This window comes from Kogia breviceps, chromosome 13 (genome assembly GCF_026419965.1).
Source record: "Kogia breviceps isolate mKogBre1 chromosome 13, mKogBre1 haplotype 1, whole genome shotgun sequence".
NCBI lineage: Eukaryota > Metazoa > Chordata > Mammalia > Artiodactyla > Physeteridae > Kogia > Kogia breviceps.
The window spans coordinates 86530881-86557699 of record NC_081322.1 but is presented as its reverse complement, the minus strand read 5'-3'; the positions used below and the strand labels follow the sequence as shown (position 1 = coordinate 86557699).

Below are 26819 nucleotides of genomic sequence, written 5' to 3'. Positions count from 1 at the left end.
CATACACATTTTTAGTTTTCTGAATATAATGAATTCAAAATATGTTTTCAAACCAAATTTAGGTTTCAAAATTGTAGAAATTATTCTCCTTCCAAAACAGAACTCAATTGCTGTACAAATAACTATGATGTTGCCTGAGTTCTCAATTAAAGTATCAGAGACTTAGCTTAGCTTTGATATACATGGAGTAAGCCTATCATAATTGTTACCATTTTTCTTCAATTCATTGTTCTCCAATAAGTGTTATATTTAAAAAGCATCATTTTTCTCTCATCTCATACAGAAAGGAATTATCTTTACACAAAATTCAGACTTTTCCATCAAAGCTTTGTCATTACAAGTGGTTAACTTTTTCTGTTTTTTGATAGACAAGAATATAGTCTGACTTTAGGACCATACAATGCAACTTAGTATTCAGTGACAGTGTTTGGTCTTTCTTTCCATTAAACACTTAGTTTTAAAGATAGATACACAGTTAATATTATTCGCTTAAATAAATGAAAGTATTCAGTTACCAAAATGGTCTCAACATCATAGTCAGTAGCATGATCTATTTAGTACTCACAACTTTCTAGACATAAAGGAACCTGAAGAACAATGTCTTTCAACACACTCTTCTTCAATCTTGTTGCAACCAAGGTTGGGCCTGCTTTTGCTGTCAGACATACTGAAGCCTCTAAGAGTAACTGAGAATAAACTTATCAGTACCCTGCTTCGTCAGAAAGCAGAGGAGGATTTGACTCTTTGGGACACCCTGCTCCCCTGTCCCTACACTACTGGCTCAGTTTAGCTTGAAGGAGTTGGGTGACAGATGGAATGATGAGCAAAGGAAGCAGTTAGCCAGCCTTGGTGCCATCCTCAGAGTAAAACCAAGTGACAATGTGCTGTGACAAGCAGGCACTGCTTCTAAAAATTACGGTTATGTTTTTTCCTCTGGTTGAGAAAAGGTGTCTAAGTTTGCTCCAGCTTTAAGATAACAGAAGTAGTGGACTATGAAGAAGGATACAGTACACACAGGCTTTTCACAAAACAAGAAAGTTGAGAGCTGTGCTACGAAATAGAAGATGGGTAAATACATCACTTTCCAAAAAGGAGCTGCCCTTTCCTCCCCAAAGAAAGAATTTGAAAAACTACACACTGCTAAGCTTGACATCAATATCTGGTAAAATTCTAGGACTGATTATTTAAGCAAGTGATTTGAGAGCTCCTAGGACAACAGCATGATTCCTAGGAGCCAGAGTGAGCTTTTTGGAATGTCAGGCCAGGCTTCCCTCATGCATTCTAACAAGTTTACTCATAAAAGACATCCCAAACAGACTATATAGCAAAGGCATCTGGCAAGAAGTCTCCTGCAGGCAAGACACAGAAATGGTTGAAGAGTTAGGCTTTTTCTTTTTTCCTGACTGTGTGAATAACTGAATTTCAGTGATATGCCTTATCGGTTTGGTATCGACCTGCAGAGTCCTTACTGGAATACTGCACTGGTCCATACTTGACCTAGTCTAGTTTCCATCTAACATTTTTATTGCAACTTGGATGAAAGTTATAAAATCCAAATCTATCAATTTTTTGATGACCCGAAGTTGGGAAGTCTGTAAAGACATGGCCATGAAGGAACACCAAGGAGGTAAAAATAATAATTTACTATTATGACCACCTTGATTTGGCACTGTGCTAAACTTCCTACTTGTAGGATCTGTTAGTCCTTACATAATGCCCGGGCAGTTGGTTTTAGAATCCCCTGGGAGAGATGAAACAATCACTTTACCAAAAGCACACAGCTAGTTAATGACCAGCCGTGGTCTGCTCGGCACGAGCCCGAGGCCTGTGCTCACGATGGTTAGACCCCAGGTCTTCCCAGCATCCCACCAAACCCTGGTGGACAGCAGGGCCCGACTCGGAGCCTGCTCAGGAGGAGTGCTGAGTGCTGCGCGGTGAGCACAGGCTCTAGTGTGGACTTTGAGCAAAATAGACGCCTGTTGGGGTCTGAGCTTAAGTGGTCTGTTCCTGGGGAACAAGTCATCCTGGTGAAGCCGGGTTTCCTGGCATCTTCTGAAAAAGCAAGAGACACTCTGCGGTAGTGTTATTCCTTGACTAGAGTTCGGCTCTCATGTGGAAGGAGGAAGTTAACAATAGGAGATTTTAGCCTGGCTGTCCAAAATCTGTTATCATAATCCAGGTGGAGAATGATGGTGATGGTGATGATGAAGATAATGACGATAAAATGTATCACCCACTACATCCTCTGCTAAGAGCTTGAAATGTATTATCTCATTCAATCACTCAACTAACCGTAAGTTGGGTGCCACTCTCATCTCAGTTTTATCAATTGAGCCCCAAAGTGGTTAACTTGTCTGATAGCTGTTATGTGGCAGAGTTAGAATTTTGACCAGATAGTCTGACTTCAGAGCCGTTGTTCTGAATTATCACACTCTACAGGAAGAGTGACAGAATTTGTTTCTTTATTTGAGAATGGGAAAGGGACAGCCAATATGTGGTGAACTCAGTTTGAAAATGCAGTAATGCTATTGTTAGCTCTTTCTCTCTTTTATTCTATTGTGTTTTTCTGGCATGGACAGCTATAATCTCCATTCTCATCATTTTTATTTTGGATCACTCTGAGTCTTTTTCCCCATTCATACAGGGATAGGCCTGATTTTTATTCACCGTCACAGGTCCAGAAGGAATTTTTCCTCTGGCAAGTGACCAGGTAACTGTTTAAATACTTCTGAGAATGACTAGTCTCTGCCTCAGATTGCTATCATCTTGCATCCACTAACACAGTATTTACGTATAGGACATCATGTAGAGGGACACCAGTTTTTATATGATGACTTTCCTTATTAGGCAATTAAAGGCGGTAGGCAATTGACAGATTGAGTGTGAGAGGAATGGACAGAAAGGAAAGAAGAAAGAGCAGCCTCCATCAGGTAGCTGGATTTTACAGCCCCACCTGGCTATGACTGCTCAGATTCAACACGACACTTAGTAAGAACCTGCTTATCACCTGACCTGGGCATTTCTACACGACCTCCCTTAATGATCACAGCAACTATCTGGGGTATGTATTAATTCCCTTGTTTTGGAGATGAGGACTAATCTCCCAAACTCAAAGAGACAGACTAATTTATACAAAATGGTAGAGCCAGCACTAGAACCCAGAAACCAGGTCCACGGCTTCTCCAGTGGCCACACTAATCCTCAGAGAGGACAGAGAAATGTGGTCTTTAGCACCACCTGCTGAAACTTCCTCTGAAAACGGATGTTTCAAGCTTTAAGACTCCAGATTCCATTGACCTCAATAGCTATGAATTCTCATTGGGGAATATCAATTGGTCAGTAGGGGTTAAGTTAGCTGTAGTAATAGACTAAGCCTAAAATCTAAGTGGCTTCACACAGAAAAAGACCATTTCTCATTCATAGTAGGTACCCAGTTCATGTCAACATGGGGGTGAGGAGGAGAGTGGACTGTGCACTGGCTCTGAAATGCTTGGTTTGAAGGGAACGCACATCTCATCTCTTCCATTCACAGCCCGTCAGCAGAGTTAGTCCCATGGTCCGCATAACTGAGAAATGCTAAGGAGGTGATAGATGTTTGGTGTGCAGTAAATGTCTCTGCTATAGAATTCACTGTGTTTTGAGAAGCTACCTCTTTTCACTTCCACTAACCTGTACTATGGGTAAGTTACATGATCTGGGCTAATTGAGTCAGTATGTTCCATCTCCCTTGGCCATAGTTCTAAGCTGGTACATGTGGTACAATCACAGTTCACCTCTGACTTTTATTTTTTTCTGGAAATTAAAGGACAATGGCACTTGTTCTTTTCTACAGGTATAAATAAGTAAGCATGTAGTTCCAGGATTGGAGCATCCTGAGGCCAAAAAGGGAGCCAGCTTTAAGATGACCATGCATAAAACAGAACAAAAGTGACATTGGCAAGCCACCAGATTAAGTCAAGCCTGAAATGAGACCCTGGATTGTTCAGTTATGGGAATTATTAAGCAAACCTAATTCTTTATGAAGCTTTGAATTAGTTTTCTTTTTCTGTCTTGTAACCAAAATAGTCCTAAGTAATACACGAATTTTTTCCATAGTTTTAGAACAAATAATATATTTTCTTTTTAAATTAAAAATTATTACTTTTTAACACCTTTAAAATAATTTACCTGGAAAATTTCAAGTGATATAAATAAAATTATTAGATCATAAAGAATAATGCAGTTCAATTGGACTTGTTCCCTTCTAATTAAATAGAATTCTCAAAACAATTTTTGTATCCTGATACAGATTCTCATATTTTATTCTTACTTGGTATATTTTTTTTCCACTGGGTAGTCTTTAAAAATACCATTTTGCTTTTGAAAATGGTATTGTTTAAATTGCTTCAGCTGTGTCTGTGCATGTTTGTCCTTTATAGCTGGTTGACCTCAACTCATTAGAGCTCTCCTAATGAGGCCACTGTTTTATGACCTATTTGTAGATCAGTGATATTTCTGTAATTCTTTAGCCAGGTCACCTTGCCTCCTAGTAGACCGTCTCACAAATGTATGTTACTGCTCATAAACAAAAAGAGTCACATGAGAGAATGTAGATGAATAAACAATTACTCTCACTACTTAAATAATTTCTCCAATAAATGGAAAGCATTATATCATTATACACTTTATTTGCTGTTTCATATTAGAGATTCTTACAAGGTAGTTTTTATATAACATGCAGTACAGTGGCAAGCCTAAATGGCCACTTCACACTTTTGATCGTGACACCTATACAAATTTCAGTATGGATAGCAGTTATGTACCTGATTAAATAAATTATGCAAATATTTTGATACATCTACTGTGTACTAGCCAGTATATTAGATGCTGTGGGGACATATCACTTTCTAACCTTATATTCTAAGTGACATAAGAGAGAAAAATTCAAAGTTCTGTGGGAATAGGAAGGCAGAGTGGGGAGAGGACTGAAGTTGAGGGTAGGGAGGGAGAGGGCAATCAGAAGAGGCTCTCCAGGACAATTCCTATTGGAAGTGAGTTTTGAAGGTTCCTTAATGTTTAGGCATTTGAGGATGTGTGAGAATGGGTATGCCCTGACGAGCAAAGATAGAAAAGGGCAAGACAATTCTATAGCACAATTGGTTTGGCTAGAGCATTGGGTGCATGAGGGGAAACAGTAAGATATTAAGTCAGAAACATAATTTGCAGCCAGATATCTAATGGGAATCCTTGAATGCCATGCCAAAGAATGGAAAGTAGGCAGAAGCTGGATGGGAGTCTGTCCATGCAAGATGGAAGTGTACTAGGTAAGATTTTGAGTTGAAAAGTTTTTGCTTCCAAAAAGTAAGGTGTGTGTCCTGAGGCAGAAGGAAGTAGAAGGTATATTTAATTGAGGTATCAGAGAACAGAATTTTGGGCTGGCAGAGTATGTAAAAAATTAGAGGGGGGGGATCCTGGAAGGTAGAGACCCACAGATGAGGTAAACAAAAAACCTGCAAGAAAACTCTACCTTAGCTGATCTCTAAGGATTACGCACATGAGAGAGATCTCAGTAGGCCCAGATGATAAGCAGAGGCTGGAAGGTGAAAGAACTGAAGATGAAAGAACTTAGTCTCCTGTTCACCACAGTGGAGACAAAGTTTAGGGTTTGTGTTTAGCAGGTTAACTATCCATTAGAATTAGAACTGACACTCTTCAAAAGAATATAACAGAATCCAGAGACTCTATGATATATTAGTTATAATGTCCATGGTAGGATTATACATTCTGGCCCCTAAGCAACTATAGTTAACAGAACACCTCAACCTCCCCATTAACCTGCAATAGGTGTGTAGCAGATATGAGAAACAGAACTTTTTAAAGTCACTATTGTTTTAAGCTTTTGATTTTGGAGATTGGTTGTTCTTTCAATATAACCTAGCCTGCTCTGATTGAAAAAAATTCCTTTTATCATATTAAGAGAACTCCCTTCTATCCTTAGTTTGTTTTAAAAACAGAAATGGGTGTTGAGTCTTATCAAATGCTTTTTACCATCATTTGAGATGATCACCTGATTTTTACCCCTTAATACACAAATGTAAATGGCATTAACTGATTTTTCTAATGTTAAGCCAATCTTATCTTCCTGAAATAAAATGAACTTTGTCATGAGAAATTATCATTTTTATATATTAATGGATTCAGTTTGCTAGTAATTTTGTTCAGAAATTTTTCATTGATATTCATGAATGAGATTGTCCTGGAAGATTCCTTCTTGTAATTTCTTGTAATATCCTTGTTGGTATCAAGTTTATGATGCACCATAAAATGAGTTGGAGTCTATCTTCTCTATTTTCATTGTCTGAGAAAATCTGTGCAAGAGTTACACTATTTTTTCCTTAAGTCTTTGGCACAACTAACCAGTGAGGCTATGTGAGCCTTGAGTTATCTCTGTATGAGGAAGTTTAATTACTAACTTAATTTCTTCACTTGTTATACTACTGTTTGTAATTTAACTTATTTTCTATTTCTCTGGTGTCAATTTTGTATGTTATATATTCCAAAAATTTGACCATTTCATTGAAATTTCAAAGTTTTAGGGATAAAGTTGTTTATAATATCCTATCAAGATATCCTATCAATGTCTGTAGGGCCTGTATAACATTTCTTTTTCCATTTCTGATATTGGTTATTTCTGCCTTTCATTTTTTATTTATAAGCTTTTACAAATGTTTATCAATTTTATTAATCATTTCAAGAAACCAAACAACATTTGGTTTTTGATGCTCTCACTTGCATGGCTGTTTTCTATTTTTATTTTATTTTGCTTTTATACTAATAATTTATTCTTCCTTTGACTTTCTTTTACTGTTCTTCCTGTCATTTATTGAGATGGATACTTCATTTACTATTTTTCCCTTTTTTTCTTTTTGATACCATGTTTAAGGCTACATATTTTCTTCTAAACACTGCTTTACCATGTCATATGTGGTGAATATTTTAATGTAATTTTTTGTAATATTTTTATGTAATATTTTTGTTAAGTTTTTAATATGTAATTTATGTGATATTTTCATTATTGTGCAGTTAAAATACTTTATAATTTCATTAGAATTTCTTATTTGACCCATGGGGTATGTAAAAGTATATGTCAATTTCAAAATATATGGGAATGTTTTACTCATTGCTTTAAAAAATTGATTTCTAACATAAACTGCATCTTAGTTGCACAACACACTTTATATGAATTCCATGCTTTGATATTTTTTGAGACTTGTTTTATGGCCTAGGATATGGTTAATTTTTGTAAACACTCTATGTGTGCCTAAAAAAAGTCATTTGCAGTGATAGATGCAGCCCTGAATTTTGTAAAGAAGAGAAGAAGCTCAGGAGATCCAGATATGATTCAAATCTTGATTCTACCATTTGGCAACTATACGACATGGATGTTTTTCTTAAATTTTACATGCCTCAGTTTTGTCACCTGTGAAATGAGGATTATAGTAGCTGGATTGAATAATATGATTCCAGGAAAGCACCTAGCCCACTGAAAACTTCCAAGACATATGGTGGTTTCCTTGCTTTTGTAGTGCAAAACTTTAGCATAATTTTCTGTCTTTGACCTCACAAATTGTGAAAGAGAAAATAATATATAAATTATTTGAAGAGCATGATAGAATAAATATATATTAAGATCTATATCATAGAAAGGATTCACTTTCATTTCAGCCTCCATGATGACAATAACTGAGCATTCCTATAGCCTAATAAGAGCCTCAGTAAATTTCCCAAAAAATGTAAATAGAGGAGAAGCCACATTCTCTTGCCACAGAGCAATAAATATAAATAAAATAACCATGAAAACAAAATCTCTAAATATTTGTAAATTTTAATGTATTATTTTGTTCAAATGAATCATCAAAACTATAAATACAAACTATAATATAGTGACAAGGAGAAACATACATATAAAAATAAATGGAATTAATTCAAAATTGCACACAGAAGCAAAGTCATAGCTTTACATGCTGTGATTACCAAAAGAGAAACAATAAAAATAAAAGTAAAATGCTTTTAATGTAAAATGATACAAACAAAAGCAAAACAAACCAAAAACTTAAGGAAAACAGATAAACCAACTGCCTTGAAGAAGATGTGGTATATATATACATGTGTGTATACAATATATATACACACACACACAATGGAATATTACTCAGCCATAAAAAGAATAAAATTCTGCCATTTGCAACAGCATGAATGGACCTAGATGGTATTATGCTTAGTTAAATAAGTCAGCAAAAGACATACTGTATGTTATCACTTATACGTGGAATCTAAAAAATAAAACAAAAGAATGAATGTAACAAAACAGAAACAGACTCACAGATATAGAGGACAAACTAGTGGCTACCAATGGGGAGAGTGAAGGGGGAGGAGCCAGATAGAGGTATTGGATTAAGAGGTACAAACTACTATGTATAAGATAAATAAGCTACAAGGATATAATGTACAGCACAGGGAACATAGCCAATCTTTTATAACAACTTGAAATGGAGTATAATCTATAAAAATATTGAATCATTATGTTGTACCCCTGAAACTAATACAGTATTGCAAATCAACTATACTTCAGCAAAAAATTAAAAATTTATAAACCATAAAGTTGAATAGAAATAAGGTGAGACTTTTAAAAAATACTAAACATAAAATACAGAAACCACTGGCTGACAATAAATTAGAGAGAAAATATAAATGTATAATATTATCCCCATTTTATAGATCAGGCAACAGTGTAACATGGAGTAAAGCAACTCGCCTCAGATCACGTGGCAACTAAACAGTGCAGCCAGGATTAGAAGGTGAGCAGTCTGATTCCATAGTCTATGCTCACCGCTAGTACATTAGTACACTGTCCTGTTGATCTATATGCAGGATCGGGAAAGTCTTAAAATCTAGTAAAGAGGAAGGTAATTGTTACTGAATGAGGGAAGGAAGGATATAATGCATCAGAAAGCAAAAAGCAAATACACAAACACCCAAATCCTACAAATCTATAGTAAATATTCATGGAGAGATAAGAGAATGAGCATAATGTGTTCATAAAAGAAGGGAACAAAATACTATTTTAAAAGAACAATGAGATTAAAATAAAATTATGATAATTAACAAATTATTCAATCATATTTTTGGAAGATAATGTCAAGGAAATTTCCCAGGAAGTAGAACTCAGACAGAGTTGGATAATATGAGCAAAAAAATAAAGAAATTCGAGAAACAGCCCACAAGGTGCAATATATTAGTAGCAGGAATTACAGACAGAGAAGTAAGAGAAAATAGAGGGAGAACATTATTAAAGGAATAATACATGAAAAGTTTCTAGTGCTGGAAGACATATGTCTCTAAATTGAAATTTCCCAGGACAATGAATGAAAACACAGCCACATCAAAGCATATCAACATGAAATTTCATATTACCAGCGATAAAGAGAAGAACCAGAAAGCTTTCAGAGACTGGGGAAACAAGCCACAGGCAAATGGCTGGAAACTCAAGTGGCATCAAGATTTTCTAAGCAGTGTAAGAACCTGGGAGGCAGCAGAGACATGACCTCAAAATTCTGGATGAAAATGATTTTCCATGGAGCCAAACTAATAAACAGTGTGATGGTAGAATTTTCAGATAAGCAAGACCTGAAAAATATACCTTTCATGTACTTACAAGAAACTACTGGAAGATGTGCACTTTAAAAATGAGGAAAATAGGACAAACAGCAAAGGAAAAAGGAGGTCAAACATGAAAGAGGAGTAAGGAGAAGTAGCAGAAAGAGGGAGGGTGCAAGGGGTATCTCCAGGAACAGAAAGAAAATTGATGAGTTGTCCAATGCTCTGAACATCTGGAAAATAATATTCATTTGCTAGATCTTGAAATATTTGAAAAAAAATAGTAAGTATATACGAAACAAGCAAACAAAATGAGAGGCAATTTTCAATGCTAAGAAAAAACAAGTTGCCTAAGAAAGAAATGCAATCATAGTAATTGTGTGATTTGCAGTGAACAGTATTTATGTCATCACAATAGTGTAACAACTGATTATTGATTTATCCAAAACTGTATATAACTCTATTGGAAGGGTGGAGTGGGAAAGAAGGCAAGTTTGGGTAAGAGAGCCAGATTCTTACCATTTCTCAGTGACTGACAGCTCTCATCAGAACCATATTGTTGGGAACGATCAGTGGGAACAACCTCTCAAAGAAGTTTCCACACCAAAGCTTTTTTCTTGTGATTAATGATTATTTCTCCCATTTATTTGTGATCATCACAGATAATTTACTTTTCCTTTTGTCATCTCATTAGTTTTCTTTTTTTTGCAATCTCCCTTGTCTTTTTTTTTTTTTAAGTTGTTTCCTTATTGACAGTGTTTCAGTTCCCTTTCCCTAGTACTTCATCTGATATACCACCTATTTTAATTTATTAATGGTTACTTTTAAGGCCTAAAAACTGAAACTTACATTTCTCTAATTAGTCACATTGTGAATGAAGCAGTGTCTTTGGGTTTATTACATATAAGAGAAATGATCATTCACCTATTTTCCACCAGCTCATTCCCCACCTTGCTCTCATGCCCAGGATCTTGTGGGAGGGTCTGAGGAGTCCCAGCCTAATCTTGGCCTGGTCACCCTTGTCTTGACCTTGCAGAAGCAGCATTAACTGGGGGCTTCTTAGAAATGCAGCGTCTCAGGTCACTTCATATCTACTGATGTGAAGCCTACATTTTACTGGGGTCTGGAGATGATCTGTGTGCACAGTGAAGTTGGGAATTGGTGATTTAGACAGCAGGCTGTCCCCTTGGGTTGGTAAAGACTATATGTAGATTTTAGGCCCCAAGGTCAGGCAGTGGAGGAAGGACCAGCATCTTATTTTCTCTCAATCAAAGGGTTTACTCTTCTTCTAGAGGCAAAAAATATCAGTATAGCAGCTGATTGTTGTTCTAAAACATGATGTCATGGTTTGCACTACACAAAGGATCATGACAATAACATCTTTATTGTGAACATTTTTATCAATATAAATTGATCCTCTCCACACATAAAACTTCTTTTCATTAAATTCTACTTTTCTAAAATTGAATAACTACTCGTGTCTTCTTTTTCTTCATTTTCCCCAATATAGCTTTTATTTTTTTAATGTTTAAGTATTATTTTGTTTTTATATATAGAGAGAGAGTTTATATTCAGATTTTGTTTTTCACAAACCAATTTGAAAGTTAATTTTCATAGTTGATATATTTGATTTCACATTTTTACCTTATTTTGAGCTTTTGGCTCAGCACTTCCTTGCTGCCTATATAATTTCATTCTTTTAATATATAGACTCTGTTCTAAACACTTTTATCTTCTCCACTGACTTTGAAGGTTTATACCCAATCTCTCTGAATTATTTTTGCCACATTACTGCAAAATGATTCTTTGACATTTCTTGCAGTCTTGAAACTCTTTTCCATCAAATATTTATACCTAACTCTAGATTTAGTGGCTCTTAGTGCAACTTGCTTTTCAAACCATGACATCCTCATTTTGGGTTCTCATCTTGGCTTTACTGAGAGTTGGAGCACATCCACAGTAACCCTTTGTACAAAGGGCAGGTGGGCATTATGCTCACTGAGTCTGTGAGCCTTTTCTTCTCCTTCTCCTCCTTCTCCTTCTCTTTCTTCTCCTTCTCCTTCTTCTGTTTTTAAACCAATTTTCATTCAGTTTATTACATCATGTCTTGCTACTCATATGACAGGGATGAAATGCGCATAAGGTGATTCTCCTCCAATTTTCATTGCTGTCTGGAATTTACTCTTACAAAAAATGTCTTAGCCCCAGTTATTTTTATTTCTTGGTGTGTACCATTTATTTCCCTGTCCAGATGTTTCTCCTTGTAATGAGCATTTTCTACCTGAAAAATAAGGGATATTTTTCATCTCTGAAAATTTCTTTCAATTCCTTCTGCCATTATCATTTCTATTCCTGTTGTTTTGATGATTCCTCTTGGGAACCCCTATAACTTTTAGCTCCTGCTTGTGTCCTATGTTCTCTATTTTATAGTCCTTCTTCACCTTCTTTTTTATTCTTGTCTTTTCTGAGGGAGATTCTTAAAGTGGTGGTCTACATTTACAATTCCATGTTGTGCAGTTGCTTGTCCTCTGTGCCTCTGGGGGGACATTAATCCTGCTCTGACATTTTTAGTTTCCCTTTTCTCAGTCAGCACTGGCTTATTTTCATGTGAGTCTGGTCTCCTCTTGTAAATTTCTGCTTCTGTTTCATAGAGGCTGTATTTTCCTGAATGCTGAGGATGTCAAACACGTTTCTACAAGTTTCTTCTGGATCCTATGCAAAATATTGTTGAGGTATAGTTTTCCTCTGACTGTTCATGATATTTTCTTCCCTGTGTGTAGCAACTTGTTTCAAATGTCCCCATGTGGCTGGGTTATTGTTATCGTTCTTGCTTTTATGGAGGAGAGAGAGTTCTAAACCCAGAGTATGCAGGTTGCTCTTGGCACCTCCTATCCTCCTGGCTGCTATGGGAATCCCCTTCTGCTTTCGATAGGCAAAGCTTCCAGTGACTTCTTCGTGGGATTGCTCTGCTGGATTTTGATGGATTTTTGTTCTCCTCCTTGGATGGAGTGGACAGAAGTCTAAAATCCACAGTGTGGATTTGCTCAGATGGTCCCTCTCATCTCATCCTCACCTACAATGTTTTGCTCTTGCTCTCAGCAATCAATGCTCTATTGCCAATGCTGACTACTTTATACTGGGAATTTTTTGTAGTTTCTGACCCAGAATAACTCAAGAAGGTGGAAATAAGTAAGTGGGAGAGGAAGAGGAGGACCTGTAGTGGTGCCATAAAGCAACAGAAATGGAACAATGTGTTAAATGTGCACTGTTCCCGTTATTACTCGATGACCCCACTTGAGGTCTTGAGCCAAGGAGAGAAGCAGAAAGTAAAGGGTCTTCTTATCTCTTTTTATGTTAGAAATCGTAGAGCCACTGAACGTGTCCGTTTCTCATTCCAGTATTATCAACCTTTCATTTAGTTGAAATAAACCCCAGATGCCAGAAATAGATAGGCAGGTAATCCCATTCACAGCTCCACAGGGAGTTTATATATTTTGCTTTGCCTTCAGAGATATTAATTATCGATGAATTAGAATTCAAGAAAAGATGTTAAAGAACTGCCAGCTGGTGATGGTGAGGTTAACTTTTGCCCCTGGAATGAGCCAAAATTTTACTAATTTTGGCTAATAATTTTGGCTAATTTTTACTAATTTTACTAATAATACCTTTTGAAAATAGGGTACACACAGATGTTACATGTTATGCCAACTACGTATCAGCCCGCTTCTGGATCAACTAGCTCCCTTCCAGAATTCCACCTGAAAAATGTAGTTTATGTATGTAATACTTTTCACACTGTGCTGGAACCGTGCATTATTTTGCATAGTTAATCATTATTCTTTGCTGAGTAAAGTTTGGCTTTCAGTGATGTAGACAGAGTGAGAAGAATCAAGCTGAGTTAGACTCAGGATCAGTATATAATAGCAGAAGCCCAGGAAGGTAAATGAGGAGATCTACCAAGAGAAACTTTCATTGCTTCTGGAACTGGAAATGATCAAATTCATACATAGCTATTATTCCCTGACAGATCATGTTTACTGAGCTCTTAATGTTTTCACTCATCAGCAAATGACCTCTAGGATGCGTCCTTAGACCACATCACTTCTCTCTTAACTCATTTAAGTATCTTCAAAATACTTAAATCAAATAAAATTGAAAATCAATCCACCTTGGCCTACAATACTCTAATTTGGACTGTTTGAATTGTAAGTGGTATAATCAAACTATTTCTTAGAAATTCTCTTTCTGCCCTTCGGTGTTTTCAGTGGGGCTCTGAGGGAGAGACTCCTGAGAAGGCAGGGATCCCAAAATGAACAGTTTATTGTAAAGAAAAGAACAGACTTCTGGTATTGCTGTGGTTCTGGTGGGTGCAGGAGAGAAGGATAATGTACTCTCCAGATAGTTCCTGGGCAGAATGTTCTGGGCTTTTTTGTTTATCGATAAAACTTGTGCATCTTCTTTAGAAAATGTAGCATTTTTACTAGAATTTAACATATTCAAAAATTATGACTTGTTTGAAGGAATAAATCACATTTGGAAAAGGTTTTAATATAACTCAGTATTATAGATCCTTCCTGAGGGCCTTTAAAGATTAGCCCTTCACTCAGCTGATGCATGAGGGGAAAGGAAAATTGGTTTTTAATAAAGTGGCTTTTCAAGAGTTGTTTTTCTTTCCACATTGCTTTTCACAGCAGGTATCACTGTCCTCTTGTTTGGTTTCACTTTCTATGTCTTGGTGGAAATTGGAACCGGTCAGTTACATATCTCTTACGGAAATCTCAAAGACATGAGAGCAAATTTTAAAATTGACTCAATTTACATAGTGACGGAAGAACTGCCAAAAATCTAGAACTCTAATGACACTTAATTTGAGTCAATAAACTAGTGACCACGGATCAGATTAAGTAATCCAGACTGTGGGAAATGACCCAATGTTGAACTATTTTGTTCTTGTTTTGGCCAAACCATATGGCAAGTCTACCTCTGAGACAGTGAGGATGGGGTTCCCCTGCATCCCAGGAGACTAGGCGGGTGTACCATAAATCATCCTGGGTAGCGGTCCACCCTGGCGTTGGGAGTGAGTGGAACTCGGGGTGGCGAAGCAGGGACCTGCTCATTCCTCTGAAGCTGTGGGGTGTTTGGGGCAGGAGCCAGTGAGTAAAATGTCTGGGGAAGCTCTGGCTGGGAACGGGTGGGGTTTCCTCTGCCCATGACCTGCTCAGAGGCACCAACCTGTGCTTTCAATCAGCAGCAGTGACAAAAGCTGAAGCAGCAGCAACAGTGCAGGCCGGCAACTCTGGTGCAGGCAGAGTCTGGGGGCTTGAGGGGATGCAGACGAGGCCAGTCCTGGCCATTTGGACCTGAGAAGAGGCCGGCACCGCCCCCTGGAACCTCATCGTTGTAGGGCGGCTCTATTGCAAGGGCCGTCAGCAGGACGGCAGCTAGGTGAGGAGACTGGACTGGAAGTGGCTAAGGGTCTTATCTGGGGCCCATGAGATGCCATCGCACTGGACAATGAAAATCTCAGAAACACTTTTTTTTTTTTTTTTTTTTTGCCGTACGCAGGCCTCTCACTGTTGTGGCCCCTCCCGTTGCAGAGCACAGGCTCCGGACGCGCAGGCTCAGCGGCCATGGCTCTCGGGTCCAGCCGCTCCGCGGCACGTGGGATCCTCCCGGACCGGGGCACGAACCCCTGTCCCCTGCATCGGCAGGCGGACTCGCAACCGCTGCGCCACCAGGGAAGCCCCTTTTTTAACTTTTTAATATGGGAATTTTCAAATACATATACAAAAGTAGAGAGAACGATAAACCCACATACCCATCACCCAGCTTTAACAGTTATCAACATTTTGCCATACATCTTCATTTGTCCTTCACCTCAATTCTTTCTCTCTCCTGGAATTATTTATTTATTTATTTTTGTTAGCTTCTGCTGTATAACAAAGTGAATCAGCTATACATATACATAAACCCCCATATCACCCCCCTCTTGCATCTCCCTCCCTCCCACCCACCCTCCCTATCCCACCCCTCTAGGTGGTCACAAAGCACCCAGCTGATCTCCCTGTGCTCTGTGGCTGCTTCCCACTAGCTATCTATTTTACATTTGGTAGTGTGTATATGTCCGTGCCACTCTCTCACCTACTCCCAGCTTACCCTTTCCCCTCCCCATGTCCTCAAGTCCATTCTCTACATCTGTCTCTTTATTCCTGTCCTGCCCCTAGGTTCTTCAGTACCATTTTTGTTTGTTTGTTTTTTTAGATTCCATATATACGTGTTAGCGTACAGTATTTGTTTTTCTCAGAAACACTTTTAAAGGTGTGCTCTCAGCCAACTAGTCTGTAGGGACTCAGGCCAGAATAAATTGGCCACAAAAAGGAAGCACAATCTCATTTTATAGACAAACAGATAAAGCCAGTGACAGGATTACTCGAGAGACACCCCCCCCAGATAATCCACTGTAGACAAAAAAGTTCAAGTATTTAATAACATTGATCTTTTCTCCATTCCAGATTTTTTTTCTTAAAATTATGAATTCTGCTGCATAAAAGAGAGTAAATATAATTGTGTTTGTATTTTATATTATACACTTTACTTCTGAATGTACAAATTCATGTTAACGCTTATGTCTTTACTATGAAACATTTTAAGTTAGTGTAAAACCCATGCAATTTAGTTTATTTATGTCGCTAAGCTGCACTACAGTATCAATGATGGGATATATTAGGAGATTTGGGATGTTTGGCCCCATAAGTCAATTTATAAAAATTATTGCAAAACCTGGGGATAGCCTCAGTCTGTTGTGTTTTATTGCTTAATTAGCAAGTTGTCAAAAAGTGGCACCATATAAACTGAGTGACGCTTGTTTACCTGTTCACTTACTTTTTATCGGGATAATGAGCTGTGGAATGACAGGAAGAATCTTGTTCCCCCCGTGTTCCAGCATGTCGTGGACTCCTTGCCGAGCAAAAAATTCATAGGGAAATGTCATTTCACAGAGCCCATCAAAAAACAGAGGCAGATAATGATGGTAATCCAGCTTCTCAATTTCTACCTGAAAGGAGAGAGAAAAAATGCTATGTGAAAACAAAAATGAGGCAAAGCATGGCTGGGCCAACTGTGAAGCTGTCACTAACTTAGGAGAAGCAAGTTCTTCAGAACTTCAGGAAGATTTTATTAGCCAACTCTTGTAACAACCTGAAGTATGTTGTCATGTCTTTAATCTAGTAGTAATGAGGTTAAAAGCATTGACTTTTAAATAGTAACAGATTAAAATCATTAATAATCTACATTGGGAGCATTTTAGTACTTTTGGGGGGCAGGTTTCTTAGGTTAAATTTTTACCATTTGGCACAAAGGCAATACTGAAAAGGGATTCAAAAAGTCCATGGAAAGTATGCTGAAAAAAAAAATATATATATATAAAAGAATAAAATGGGAAAGAAACAGTTGAAAGGAGATTAACATCTGAATTTCTAACAAAAATCTAATGGGTATTGCACATAAATATATTCTTGTGAGATATGTCTCTTCAGGACCTGGCAAATAGGAGAGTAAGGGGTAAAATATGATTCCATGGATGTCTCCTGGAGCCTGCATGTCAGGTAGAATGTTGGTGCCATCAAGAAAAAATGGGGAAGACACACACTGAGGTGAACCTAAACAGACCATTGACCCCTCAGAATTAAAATATCCCAAACTCTCCTCTGCTTCTTCTGGGACCAGAGATATACCACTTTTCCACTTCTATATACTTCACTCTCAATAATGCTTGCATGACCTCTTGTCCAGATCTTTGCAATAGTATCAAGCACCAAAAGGAATAGAAACAAAATTTCCAGAACAGAGAAAAGAGATGGCACTTTGGCAGCTGTTCACATGTAGATTTGCTCTAGCCTGGGTCCTCCACTATCTACAGTATCCATGACCTGACTTTCTACCTGCAAGGTGACAGGAGTGATGGTGATATCATGGATGGAAAGAGGCCAACAGACAGACTGGATATAACACACCTACAAAGAGGTACAAATTTCCCTGATTTTCATGTCCTTATGCAGGTACCCAGCTTCCAAATATCACCTTATAATTAAGTGAGGAGCCACCAAGACCTCAGAGAAACTTTTTTACATTTGGAGGTTTTCATACCCTCCAGTTGTCTCCCAGCATTCTGGAGTTTCTAGCCACTTGCCTGCGTGGGTCTGGGTGTGAGTAACTGACAACAACCCAATCACATTTCTGAGTGCTTACTGTAAGTCCGGGTGAATCAAATGTCCTACAATTCCCCAAGCAGGAGGTCTGTCTCCAGACTGCTCATGAACTACCCAGCCAACTAAGGAAGTAAGCACTCACATTCGAATATTCATGCCCTTTGGGAAGTGGAGCTTGGAAAATGAATCCTAAATGGAGGTATATACAGATATGTTTTACTTTATATTCCTCAGATAGTTGTAAAAGTTGTTTTATTCATAGTAAAAGTTTATGAAGTATATATTTAATACCAACCTTCTCAAGGATTGTTGTGTATTTGAGAACATTTTAGATTATTTTGCTCAATTAAAAAAATATTGTTACATCATTCAGCTCCAAAAGTATTATACAATGTTGTTACCTATAATTTTACCTTGTAACTTAACTTCATAATAAAAATGTCATCTGTACTATATTTTGACTTGTACTTTTGATATTTTGCTCAATTTTTAAGCCCATTGTCACAGTTTTACATATGTCTCTTATAAAGTAGAAAATCATTAAATTTTCTACTTTAATATTATCTAAGACTTTGTATTTTAATATATTAAGCATTCACATTTATGGCTACGTCTAGTTAACTTCTGTCACCTTATTTTTTTTGGTCTCTGAATTTCATTTTTAATTTACTTTTTCCTTTCAACTTTGTATTTTTGTTATGTGGATTGTTTTATTTACATTTTTGTGTCTGATGATTTGAAAGATAAAGCCTGTTTAAATATTTTATTGGAGCTATCTCACAGTGTTCTCAAATATTTTAAAACATATTTATCTTAGAGAAGTAAGTTAAAAATCTCCTACTAAGAATACTGACATGCCAATTTTTCCTTGGAATTTTGTTGGTTTTTGTTTTTTTTTTGGGGGGGTGTATGATTTGGGGAAACAATTCCAACATCAACAACAGCAACAATAAAAATGCCATGTTTATGATACCAGGCACTATTGTAAATACTTATGTGTATTAGTTGACTTAATCCTCATAACAGTTCTAAGAGGTAGGTATTACTGGTATCCCAATTTTCAGTATAAGGAAACTGAGGCACAGAGAGGTTTAAAAACTTGCCTAAGGTTTGCAGCTAGTTAGTGCTAGAGCTGGGATCCAAACCCAAACAGTCTGGCTGCAGGACATGATACTACTTATCAGGGTATGTTGTGAGGCATGTCAAGGTTCAGCATTATTGTAATCTCCTTGTGAACTGGTCCGTTTATCCTCCTGTCTTTATCCTCTTTATCATTATTAGTGCAGTTTGTCTTAGTCTAATCTAATACTAATATTGCTATCACTGGTTTGTCTACTTTATCTTTCTCTATACTTTTACTTTCTTCCTTCCTCTGACATTATGTTTAAGAATATCCTTTTTAGGTGGAGCGCCAGAAGCAAAGCCGTGAGAAGGTTGGAGGGAGGGGTTACCCCTTCTGCAGGCCATATCTGGTTGTCACACTCTGGAGGGAGACCGTTGCTTACTGCATTGCTGTGCGCAGAACAAGGGACATCCAAGATACCTGATCCTAGAGATTTGCAAATGGTTTTACCATTTGGGCTGGGTCACTGGGACTGGAGGAAGAATTAGCTTGAAGCGTGGCCATGTGGCTGACAGGATGTTGGTGATCCAGCCGGGTCTCAGGCCTGAGCCTCTGAGGTGGGAAAGCCAAGTTCAGGACATTGGACCACCAGAGACCTCCAGGCCCCATGTGATATCAATCTGCGTGAGCTCTCCCAGAGATCTCCATCTCAATGCTAACACCCAGCTCCACCCAAAGGCCAGCAGGCTCCAGTGCTGGACGTCCCATGCCAAACAACTAGCAAGACAGGAACACAACCTGACCCATTAGCAGTGAGGATGCCTAAAATCATACTAAGGTCACAGACATCCCAAAACACCAATGGATGTACCCACCAGAAAACAGGCACCAGTCCCCTCCACTAGGAAGCTTACACAAGCCACTAAACCAACCTTACCCAAGGGAGGCAGACTCCAAAAGCAACGGGAACTACAAACCTGCAGCCTGCAAAAAGGAGACCCCAAACACAGTAAGTTAAGCAAAATGGGAAGACAGAGAAATATGCAGCAGATGAAGGAGCAAGGTAAAAACCCACCACACCAAACAAATGAAGAAGAGATAGGCAGTCTACCTGAAAACCAATTCAAAGTAGTGATAGTAAAGATGACCCAAAATCTTAGAAATAGAATGGAGAAAATACAAGAACTGTTTAACAAGGACGTAGTAGAGCTAAAGAGCAAACAAACAATGATGAACAACAAAATAAATGAAGTTAAAAATTCTATAGACGGAATCAATAGCAGAATAACTGACGGAGAAGAACAGATAAGAGACCTGGAAGATAAAATAGTGGAAGTGACTACTGCAGAGCAGAATAATAAAAAGAATTGAGGACAGTCTTGGAGACCTCTGGGACAACATTAAACACACAAACTTTCAAATTATAGGGGTCCCAGAAGAGGAGAGAAGAAAAAAGAGTCTGAGAAAATATTTGAAGAGATTATAGTTGAAAACTTTCCTAACATGGGAAAGGAAATAGTTAATCAAGTCCAGGAAGTGCAAAGAGTCCCATACAGGATAAAACCAAGGAGAAACACTCCAAGACACATATTCGTCAAACTATCAGAAATTAAATACAAAGAAAAAATATTAAAGGCAGTAAGGGAAAAGCAACAAATAACATACAAGGAAATCCCCATAAGGTTAACAGCTGATTGTTCAGCAGAAACTCTGCAAGCTAGAAGGGAGTGGCAGGACATATTTAAAGTGATGAAAGGGAAAAACCTACAACCAAGATTCCTCTACCCAGCAAAGATCTGATTCAGATTTGACAGAGAAATTAAAACCTATATAGATGAGCAAAAGCTAAGAGAATTCAGCACCACCAAACCAGCTTGACAACAAATGCTAAAGGAACTTCTCTAAGCAGGAAACACAAGAGAAGGAAAAGACCTACAATAACAAACCCAAAACAATTAAGAAAATGGTAATAGGAACATACATATTGATAACTACCTTAAATGTAAATGGATTAAATGCTCCAACTAAACAACACAGACTGGCTGAATGGACCCATATATATAGGCTGTCTACAAGAGACCCACTTCAGACCTAAGGACACATACAGGCTGAAAGTAAGAGGATGGAAAAAGATATTCCATGTAAATGGAAATCATAAGAAAGCTGGAGTAGCAATTCTCATATCAGACAAAATAGACTTTAAAATAAAGACTATTGCAAGAGACAAAGAAGGACACTAGATAATGATCAAGGGATCTATCCAAGAAGATATAATAATTGTAAATATTTATGCACCCAACACAGGAGCACCTCAGTACATAAGGCAAATGCTAACAACCATAAAAGGGGAAATCGACAGTAACACACTCATAGTAGGGGACTTTTCACCAATGGACAGATCATCCAAAATGAAAATAAATAAGGAAACCCAAGCTTTAAATGACACATTAGACCAGATGGACCTAATTGGTATTTATAGGATATTCCATCCAAAAACCACAGAATACACTTTCTTCTCAAGTGCTCCTGGAACATTCTCCAGGATGGATCATATCTTGGCTCACAAATCAAGTAAATTTAAGAAAATTGAAATCGTATCAAGTATCTCTTCAGACCTCAATGCTCTGAGACTAGATATCAATTACACGAAAAAACCTAAAAAATACAAACACATGCAGGCTAAACAATACACTACTAAATAATCAAGAGATCACTGAAGAAATCAAAGAAGAAATCAAAAAATACCTAGAAACAAATGTCAATGAAAACTCAACGACACAAAACCTACAGGATGCAGCAAAAGCAGTTCTAAAGAGGAAGTTTATATCAATAAAATCCTACCTCAAGAAACAAGAAAAATCTCGAATAAACAACTTAACCTTATACCTAAAGCAATTAGAGAAAGAAGAGCAAAAAACCCCAAAGTTAGCAGAAGGAAAGAAATCATAAAGATCAGATCAGAAGTAAATGAAAAAGGAATGAAGGAAACAATAGCTAAGATCAATAAAACTAAAAGCTGGTTCTTTGAGAAGATAAACAAAATTGATAAACCATTAGCCAGACTCATCAAGAAAAAAAGGGAGAAGACTCAAATCAACAGAATTAGAAACGCAAAAGGAGACGTAACAACTGACCCTGCAGAAATACAAAGGATCATGAGAGATCACTACAAGCAACTATATACCAATAAAATGGACAACCTGGAAGAAACGGACAAATTCTTAAAAAAACACAACCTTCCAAGACTGAACCAGGAAGAAATAGAAAATATGAACAGACCAATCACAAGCACTGAAATTGAAACTGTGATTAAAAATCTTCCAACAGGGCTTCCCTGGTGGCGCAGTGGTTGAGAATCCGCCTGCCGATGCAGGGGACACGGGTTCGTGCCCTGGTCCGGGAAGATCCCACATGCCGCGGAGCAACTAAGCCCGTGAGCCATGGCCGGTGAGCCTGTGCGTCCGGAGCCTGTGCTCCGCAACGGGAGAGGCCACAACAGTGAGAGGCCCGCATACCGCAAAAAAAAAAAAAAAAAAATCTTCCAACAAACAAAAGCTCAGGACCAGACGGCTTCTCAGGCGAATTCTATCAAACATTTAGAAAAGAGCTAGCACCTATCCTTCTCAAACTCTTCCAAAATACAGCAGAGGGAGGAACACTCCCAAACTCATTTTATGAGGCTACCATCACCCTGATACCAAAACCAGACAAAGATGTCACACACACACACACACACACACACACACACACACACACAAACTACAAACCAATATCACTGATGAACATAGATGCAAAAATCCTCAACAAAATGCTGGCAAACAGAATCCAACAGCACATTAAAAGGATCATACACCATGATCAAGTGGGGTTTATCCCAGGAATGCAAGGATTCTTCAATATACACAAAATAATCAATGTGATAAACCATATTAACAACATGAAGGAGAAAAACCATATGATCATCTCAATAGATGCAGAAAAAGCTTTTGATAAAATTCAACACCATTTATGATAAAAACCCTCCAGAAAGTAGACACAGAGGGAACTTACCTCAACATAATAAAGGCCATATATGACAAACCCACAGCCAACATCATTCCCAATGGTGAAAAACTGAAACCATTTCCTCTAAAATCACGAACAAGACATGGATGCCCACTCTCACCACTATTATTCAACATAGTTTTGGAAGTTTTAACCACAGGAATCAGAGAAGAAAAAGAAATAAAAGGAATGAAAATCAGAAAAGAAGAAGTAAAGCTGTCTCTGTTTGCAGATGACATGATACTATACATAGAGAATGTTAAAGACTCTACCCAAAAACTACTAGAGCTAATCAATGAACTTGGTAAAGTAGCAGTATACAAAATTAATGCACATAAATCTCTTGCATTCCTGTACACTAATGATGAACAATCTGAAAGAGAAATTAAGTAAACACTTCCATTTACCACTGCAACAAAAAGAATAAAATACTTAGGAATAATCCTACCTAAGAAGACAGAAGACTTGTATGCAGAAAGCTGTAAGATGCTGATGAAAGAAATTAAAGATGATACAAACAGATGGAGAGATATACCATGTTCTTGGATTGGAAGAATCAACACTGTGAAAAATGACTATACTTCCCAAAGCAATCTACAGATTCAATGTAATCCCTATCAAACTACAAATGGCATTTTTCACAGAACTAGAAGAAAAAATTTCACAATTTGTATGGAAAGACAAAAGACCCCGAATAGCCAAAGCAATCTTGAGAACAAAAAACGGAGCTGGAGGAATCAGGCTCCCTGACTTCAGTCTATACTACAAAGCTACAGTAATCAAGACAGTATGGTACTGGCACAAAAGCAGAGGTATAGATAAATGGAATAGGATAGAAAGCCCAGAGAGAAACCCACACACATATGGTCACCTTATCTTTCATAAAGGAGGCAGGAATATATGATGGAGAAAAGACAACCTTTTCAATAAGTGGTGCTGGGAAAACTAGACAGCTACCTGTAAAAGAATGAAATTAGAACATTCCCTAACACCATACACAAAAATAAACTCAAAATGGAACAAAGACCTAAATGTAAGGCCAGAGCCTATAAAACTCTTAGAGGAAACCGTAGGAAGAACACTCTATGCCATAAATCACAGCACAATCCTTTTGACCCACCTCCTACAGAAATGGAAATAAAAACAAAAATAAACAAAAGGGAACTAATGAAACTTAAAAACATTTGCACAGCAAAGGAAAGCATAAACAAGATGAAAAGACAACACTCAGAATGGGGGAAAATATTTGCCAATGAAGTAAATGACAAAGGATTAATCTCCAAAATATACAAGCAGCTCATGCAGCTCAATATCAAAAAACCAACCCAATCCAAAAATGGGCAGAAGACTTAAATAGACATTTCTCCAAAGATATACAGATTGCCAATAAACACATGAAAGGATGCTCACTATCACTAATCATTAGAGAAATGCAAATCAAAACTACAATGAGGTATCACCTCACACCAGTCAGAATGGCCATCATCAAAAAATCTACAAACGATAAATGCTGGAGAGCTTGTGGAGAAAAGCAAACCCTCCTGCACTGTTGGTGGGAATGTAAAGTGACACAGCCACTATGGAGAACAATATGGAGGTTCCTTAAAAAACTAAAAATAGAACTACTATACAACCCAGCAATCCCACTACTGGGTATATACCCTGAGAAAACCATAATTCAAAAAGAGTCATGTACCACAATGTTCATTGCAGCTCTATTTGCAATAGCCAGGACATGGAAGCAACCTAGGTGTCCACTGACAGATGAATGGATAAAGAAGTTGTGGCACATATATATAATGCAATATTACTCAGCCATAAAAAGAAACAAAACTGAGTTATTTGTAGTGAGGTGGATGGACCTAGAGAGTGTCATACAGAGTGAAATAAGCCAGAAAAAGAAAAACAAATACCATATGCTAACACATATATATGCAATCTAAAAAAAAATCCAAATTGTTCTGATGAAACTAGGAGTAGGACAGCAATAAAGACACAGATGTAGAGAATGTACTTGAGGACACGGGGAGGGAGAAGGGTAAACTGGGATGAAGTGAGAGAGTATCATTGACATATATACACTACCAAATGTAAAACAGATAGCTAGTGGGAAGCAGCCACATAGCACAGGGAGATCAGCTTGGTGCTTTGTGACTACCTAGAGGGGTGGGGAAGGGAGGGTGAGAGGGAGACACAAGAGGGAGGAGATATGGGGATATATGTATATGTATAGCTGATTCACTTTGTTATACAGCAGAAACTAATACAGCAATGTAAAGCAATTATACTCCAATAAAGATGTTTAAAAAAATAAAAGAATATCTTTTCTAAGTAGCTTATAGTTGGATTTGTTTTTTCCTCTCGCATTTTGTAATATGTCTTCAAACAACAAATATCAAGCATACATATGATTCTTAATTTCAAAAGTTTGAAAGAGAAAGAAAAGCAATGGGAGCAAGGATAAAGGAAAAGAAAAAATAGAGGGAACATTTGAAAGAGTAAAATTGAATGCAAGACTGAGTGAAAGAGACGGAGAAAGAAAAAGATTTTCTCTGTGTCTTTAACTCCTCCTAGCTCACTGACCACAGCACTTCTTTCATACCAGAAATTCTTGTAAGTTCTTCTTCTGACCTGTTTATCAATTATTTGGCATGTTTATTTCACTCAGATCTATTGTCTTAATGAAATAACAACCTGCCAGTATAGTTTGAGGTCAAAAACTTCTTAAACGCTGTAGACATTTCTCTACTTGCCACAGGGTGACTTTTTTGTATATAACTCTTTTCTGTTTGCATATCTTCTGTTTCCTCTTTATTATTTTAATATTGTTTCAGTTGATGGATTTGGCTAGGGCTTGAGAAACATTCTCACATTCCACTTACAATCAGGAGCTTTGTCTGTATTTGTTTTGTTTTGTTTGGTTTTTAATGATATATCTGACTTCTCCTTAATGTATTTTTCTTTTTATCTGAAGAGCTCCTCCTAGCTACCACACCATTTTCACATTGTTTTACACAATAAAGGTAACAATGCTTCTTCACTCCCATCTCTCTTCAACCTGGGAGGCCCAGGTGGGACATTAGTCAGGAGCCACAGCAGGTTGGGACTCAAGCATATGGAGAAAGGAAATAGGAAGGAAAAAATAGAAACAGGTAGATTAATTAAGAGACTGTTGCAGTAATCCAGGTAAAGAAAGTTGGTGGCTTAGGGTAAGCTGGTAGTAAGCAAAATGGTGGAAAAGTGAATGAAATAAGGACTTGTTTGGAGATAGAATCGATCAAACTGCTGATGGATTGAATGAAGAATTTGAAGGAAGGAAATCAAGGATGAACTCCAGTGATGAGGGTGTGGTGTCAAGGGGCCCAGGGAAAACAGTTTCACAAGGTCAATTACATCATGTTAATGAGAGCTGAAAAGGGACCAAAGCATTGAACAAAACGAAAGTCACTGGGAACGTGGGTTGTTCCCTGCACTGCATGCTGTCCTTCTGCAGCATTGTTCCCTGGAGACACTGGCGCCTTTTGTTCCCCAGACAGCGGTGCATCACTCATTCCTCCTTAGAGACTTTATCTGAATGCACTCCTCCCTTTCTCTCCAGACCTCTCAGTTGCTGGCAACTCCTTCCATCTAGATTTCAGTTCGGTGAGCCCCTCTTACCACTGCCTACTGCCCTGTTTGATTTCTTTGCGGTCCTTATCATTTATACATTGCAATTTCTTACGTTCTGTTGTCCAGGGAGCTTGTCATTGCCTAGAAGGCTGTTTGGCACATAAGAGGTGAATACTCAATAAGCATGTGTTTGAATTTTAATTCTGACCTTTTGAATCTGTCCTCCGAGCTAACTCTGAGAAGCACACGCAGCTAAGGAA

General features: G+C 37.7%; 1 protein-coding gene across 1 annotated transcript in view; it reads right to left on the bottom strand.

Annotated features, from left to right (window-relative positions):
- Positions 1–26819, bottom strand: part of PACRG (parkin coregulated) — a 514653-nt gene that overhangs the window by 220873 nt on the left and 266961 nt on the right. The window contains exon 3 of the mRNA XM_059083526.2: positions 16519–16690. Coding sequence (XP_058939509.1) covers positions 16519–16690 — 172 coding nt within the window. The remainder of the gene's footprint in view (positions 1–16518; positions 16691–26819) is intronic.